General features: G+C 44.4%; 1 protein-coding gene across 40 annotated transcripts in view; it reads left to right on the forward strand.

Moving 5' to 3' along the window:
- Positions 1 to 4325, forward strand: part of LOC139418475 (protocadherin gamma-C5-like) — a 137504-nt gene extending 133179 nt beyond the window's left edge. For 25 of the 40 annotated variants that reach the window (XM_071167963.1, XM_071167958.1, XM_071167961.1 and 22 more), the window contains 3 exons: positions 70 to 126; positions 1092 to 1201; positions 2026 to 4325. In XM_071167963.1, the coding sequence (XP_071024064.1) occupies positions 70 to 126; positions 1092 to 1201; positions 2026 to 2273 (415 nt within the window). In that variant the 3' untranslated portion in view covers positions 2274 to 4325. The remainder of the gene's footprint in view (positions 1 to 69; positions 127 to 1091; positions 1202 to 2025) is intronic. The other 15 variants (XM_071167984.1, XM_071167978.1, XM_071167982.1 and 12 more) reach the window with 1 other exon arrangement.
- Positions 4326 to 6000: the final 1675 nt, after the last annotated feature.

Here is a 6000-nt window from a genome sequence, read left to right on the forward strand (position 1 = left end):
TGGCTAATGAAGGAGTCCATCTGACTGGCATTCGACTGAAAGAGTGAGAGGTGATCGTCTGTGTTTCAGCACGTACAGGTACAGCACCAGCACCCAGCAGAGATGGACACCATACGGCAAGGCGAGGTAGAGTAGAGTGGCTTTGCTGACTGTGCAAGGCGGCATCCTGCTCTCATACATGCTGGTGTCTGACAGGCTGTAGGCTTGGCGCAGCTGTGTACAGACAAGCTTGGCTTCTGGCTGTTGAACGTGTGATAATCTGTACATGCTCTTGCCGTCTAGCTGTGTATTTGAAATGGGTCGAGGCTTTGTGGAGGTGTTTGTAGATGTGCAAAGCTCAGCATCGCTGCGTGGTCTGTGTTGTATACTTGGGTTTGGAGGCTTCGCTGAACTGTGTAGTTTGTCCTTTTATTCGTAGTGTAGATTTCCATGTTCCTGTGGTTCTGTCGGCCTGTTTCTGTCTATCTGTGTGTGTGAGTGTATGTGTGTAAGCTTGCGCGCACATGTGTGTGTATGTGTTACTGACTCCCATATGGATGTAATAAACCCTACAAACTCAATGAAACATTTTCTCCACAATCCTACATTGCAGATTTGACCAGTGGCAAGTTAAGGGATTGAGAAGAACATTGATAACATCTGATCAACAATCCAGTCTCTTATTGATGAAACATACAGACATTCTCTCTCCTCTCCTCTCTCCTCATCCCCCTCTTTTCTAACACATAGCATGGGTACAAGGCACATAGCATCCGAACAGCTCGTTTAGTCTCTACTCTGTGTGTGATTGTCTGCTTGCATATTGCGGCTCTGTGCTAACTAGTAACATAGCGTAGCGCTTCCTGATCCAATGTCTTCTCCCAGCCTCCATCTCCTCTGTGCTCTGTGATGCAGGTGCTCACTCAAAATGGCTTCTGGAGGCTTGGTGTCACCATGATGACAATCATGATGGGAGGAGAGTGTGTGTGTGTGTGAGAGAGAGGTTTAGATTATGTGAGAGTGTATGTGTTCATGAGAGAGTGAGAGTCACGGTGAAAGAGAGAGATTTGAGTGTATCTCTTATACTGACTCATCCCCCTCCTCTCCTCCAGAGCTGGCCCCCATCCTGAGGGGGCAGGTGGTGCTATAGTTGGAACAGGACCCTGGCCCAACCCCCCCACTGAGGCTGAACAGCTCCAGGCTCTGATGGCTGCTGCCAACGGTGAGTCTGCGGCCTATATATCCCAGAAATCCCATTTCTTTGTCTCTGTCTTCCACTACCTCACAAGGTTATCTCCATGGATAGTTGTATGGAAGGGAGGGAAAGAGGGAAAGGGAAAGAGAGAGCATCTGTTCATGCATTCTAACAGAGAGGGGACTGGTGACACTGAAATATCTCTGTTCTCTGTTGAGGACTGATACTGCATACAAATGGGGAGATGGAGAGCTCTCTGCCACTGGGTAGAGCTACAGAGAGAGCCCTGTTAGAGAGCAGCATCTCAGGCACTAGATTCTTAGCGCATGCAACTTGATTAGATCAGAGTGGCAGTTGATAAGGAAACAGCACATCCTTCCTTTGTGTGCCCCCCATTAGGACACAGAGCGAGAGAGATGGTCTGCCAAGTACACATGTATAGACCACAGTGTGTCTCAGCAGTCCCTGTGTGTGAATGAACCAACGCATGAGGACTATGGCACACAGAGCTCTTTGTTTCAAACGCTCCGTAGCTGCAGTCACCCAGAAACCTGCACACTGCCTCTCTCTCTATTAGTGTGCAATTAGTCAGTTTAATCCTCAATTCCAAATGATATTTGATGATATCTGAATGTCCCGCATTTAGTTGTTTACATTTGTTCTGTGTGAGAGAGCGGAGGTTCTATATGCTGTGAGTGTGGGGGAGGAAAGGGGCTGGCTCGGAACAGTGCTGAACTGGAGCTGCAATGCAGTGCAGAAATGACCCTCAGTTAGGAGAGTTCCTCTCTCTTCACAGCATCACAACACACCCAGCTATAACCGTTTCTCCCTCCCTCCCTTCTCTCTCTCAGAGGTGAGCGAGGCGACGGCGACCCTTGGACCCCGCTACAACGCCCAGTTCCCCATGCAGCATGTGCCCGACTACCGCCAGAACGTCTACATCCCCGGCAGCACGGCCACCCTGACGGCCAACCCCCAGCAGATGATGCCCCAGCCGGCCCTGCAGGGCCCGCCACAGGCCATGCCCCAGGTCGATGTCCCCAACGCTGCCCAGACCCCCGCCAGCAAGAAGAAGTCCACCAAGAAGGACAAGAAGTAAGCCAAGCTAGCACCAAGCCTCATCGCCACAGAAACCGAGACCCTGCCCCCCCCCCCATACTGCCGAGTGTCCTCCCTCATTGGAAGCCTTGATCTTTGTTTTTCTTATGCTATTCAATCTGATAGTCCCAGAATTTTGGATGTTTGTGAGCATATGTCACTGCAAATGTTTGTAATGGGCAACCGCTGTACTTCTTGCTTCTATGGTCATCACAGCTTACTTCAGGCAGAGGTTATTGGTGTGTTCTATGTGGGGTGGGAGGGGGAGGAAGATGACATTAGATTTATATTGGATCCAGATGGATTTCAAGGACTTGGAATTCATGTAGTGACCTAGCTCTGTATTATAGTATTCTAAAGAAAAACAAAAAAAAACGATCTGATGGTTTGTTTTATTAAACCGTTCGATGTTTCTCTAAAATGCCAAGTAGTTCTGCTTCTTATGGTGACACGGATTACACGTACACCTTGTTGAGGTTCCTTTAGAGAACTCGTGTTTAGCTCTTTTTAAGGGATGAAATAGACAAGACATGCATGATTCATCCTGAAGATGAAGAACCACTGAAGATGAGCCGACACTCACGTACATTTAAAAAAAGAGGCTAGCTCAACTTCATCAGGAAAGTACCAATTTCATGAGAATGCATACTGTAGCATTAACAACTTAAAACGCCTGTAAGGTTCAATGTAGTTATATGACTTGCAAGCAAAAGAACGGATGCTGATTTAATGTTACTTACAGTGGTGACCATCAAAGTGTATCCAGCTGCTTTTTAAAATCTTGCCCAAGCAGGATTCTGTGGTTATTTACATCATCTGAGCCACGATTGTCACCTTTTTCCATCCTTATTGGTAGAATCCCGTAGAGTGGCATTAAAGCATAACTTTGTTCATATAATGTAACATGGTAAAGATGGATCAGTGTTTTATTAACTTAGAACCAACATTATTTAGATATTGTATCTGCGTTTCTTTGTATCAACATTATGCCGGGCTGGCCCAGTGTGATTGGCTCTGCACTGTGGACTTCTCCAAGGCTCATAGACAGTCCTGAGACCCCGCCCCCAGGGTTGGGTGTGTGGTAAGGGCAGAGGGAGGGGAAAGGGTGGACAGTCTCTGTCCTCTTGCCACATGTACAGTATCTCGCCGGTAAATGTGCTCTCATCACCTTTTTAGTTCACAGTCTTTATTCCGTAGTTCTCTAGGAGAACCTTGACCAGACCACATGTTCAGTACACTACAACTCCAGGCACCGTAGGATGTTCTGTATGGACCATTTACAGAATCCTATGGATAAGCCTTGTTGCGGAGTTCAGGGACATATCAGAATCATGGACAGAGACCATCTCTCTCTCCACTCCTAGTCTGGGGCACAGATAATGTTTTCAGTCCATCCTTTAACCTGCCATAACCCCAGATGCACAGACACCCTGCCCCCATGTAAATAAGACACTTAGCTAGTCTGTATGAATCTTAGAGAGACACCTCACTCTCTGACCACAACCACACAGCTGGCTAGTACTGGAATGCTTTGAATATTTTTCAACCAAAAAAATATGTGTTTCAGATGAAATGTAGTGGTGTAGTGACTAAGAGTTGAGCTGACTGATTTAACCGAGCTGTAAATAAAACTAAAACTTTCAACAGACAGCCGTAGCTAGAGGCTTGTGAAATTTGTCGTGCATATTTTTGTGTTTTCTCTCTATCGTATTCTTTCTTTGGTCACTCCAAACTTTAAAGTGTAACACTCAACACCTAAATGTCTTTAAGGTGTGATTCCATTTCCCTGTACCTCTTCCTGTGTTTGTGATCTTTATTAATTGTTTATGCTAATGGAATGCCACCCTTGCTCATATGGATATAAATATATATGCATCTTCTGCTGGAATAGTCCTCTGTATTCTATTGTATTATCTTTCGTATTAAATTGCTTAGCGCTTCTCCCTGTTACACTCTTATTTTATATGCTAATATTTATATTGCTGTTAATTTGTTTGTTTTTGCTTACTCTTTGAACACTGACATTTCCAAATAAAAATGTATTCTAAAATCATGTCTTCTCCTTAGAATTTGTTGTGTTTTACTGATGAATGGTGTTCTGTTAGCTGGCAGGAGGCAGGGGATTATCATAGCTAATGGCAGAGGCTATATTGGAGCCTGTCTGTTGGAGTTGACTGAACTGGTGCCATGGCTCTGCTAGAAGCATTCCACTCTTTGTTCAGCACAGTTTAGCCACAGACGATGGAGTGGATGGGATCCTAACCCTTTACCTACCCTTCACACACGCCTAGTTTTCCGTGTTTATAACATGCTAAACCTCACACACGCCGAGTTTTCCCCGTTGATAACATGCTAAACCTCGCACACGCCTAGTTTTCCCCGTTTATAACATGCTAAACCTCACACACTCCTAGTTTTCCATGTTTCTAACATGCTAAACCTCGCACACGCCTAGTTTTGCATGTTTATAACATGCTAAACCTCACACACTCCTAGTTTCCCTGTTTCTAACATGCTACACCTCACACACACCTAGTTTTCCATGTTTATAACATGCTAAACCTCACACACTCCTACTTTTCCCCGTTTATAACATGCTACACCTCACACACACCTAGTTTTCCATGTTTATAACATGCTAAACCTCACACACTCCTAGTTTTCCCCGTGTATAACATGCTACACCTCACACACACCTAGTTATCCATGTTTATAACATGCTACACCTCACACACACCTAGTTTTCCATGTTTATAACATGCTACACCTCACACACACCTAGTTATCCATGTTTATAACATGCTACACCTCACACACACCTAGTTTTCCATGTTTATAACATGCTACACCTCACACACACCTAGTTATCCATGTTTATAACATGCTACACCTCACACACACCTAGTTTTCCATGTTTATAACATGCTAAACTTCACACACCCCATAGTTTTCCCCCACTTTATAGCATTCTAAACTTTTACACGTCTATTGTCTCTTTTCTCCTGGGCATTCCAAACCTCATACATACTTAATAAGGTCCCTTGGCAACTCAGCACCTAGAAAGACCATCAATTTAAGTGAATCTCTTCAGCTCATGTATTGATAACATAGAATGACACGTGTGTGGATGAACTGCTAGCTGAGTGATGGATCCCAGTCCATTTTCCCCTCCATGCTCAGAAATCTCTTTTCTACCAAGATGAGCAGTTCTGTGGGCTCTTTAAATCCATAGCGCTCTGAATCAGACCTGACCTATTTTTCAGCCCACATTTAATCAACTGGGGAATGTGAAGGCAGAAAGACGTCAGAAAGACGTAAAACAGAATAGGGCTCTGTAGAGATTTGGGAAGTAGATCATAAACTCAAAGCCGTTTACAGTTCTTTTCTCTTCAGAGGACAGAGCCGTGACCTGCAGGGGGAGGAGTTACCCTGAACTGTGGACACTTTATAACGCCATTATAACGAATGACATCCTAATGACTTATGTCATCTTTTAACAACGTAGATGTTAAAGTATGTTAAAGTATGACAACCTACATACAATCAATCATATGTTGCTTGATTTAAGATCAAATACAGCGGCTTTGTTTTGGTCAGCAACCTAATTTAACCAAGTAGTTTGATTCCGTCATAAAGATGTGCAATTAATGACCTCTGAAGAACAAATGTTATAAAAATGAAAATCTCCTTTACAACGCATCCTATAGACTTCCATTGTGTAATGCATT

The sequence above is a fragment of the Oncorhynchus clarkii genome, chromosome 10 (genome assembly GCF_045791955.1).
Source record: "Oncorhynchus clarkii lewisi isolate Uvic-CL-2024 chromosome 10, UVic_Ocla_1.0, whole genome shotgun sequence".
Classification (NCBI taxonomy): Eukaryota; Metazoa; Chordata; class Actinopteri; order Salmoniformes; family Salmonidae; genus Oncorhynchus; species Oncorhynchus clarkii.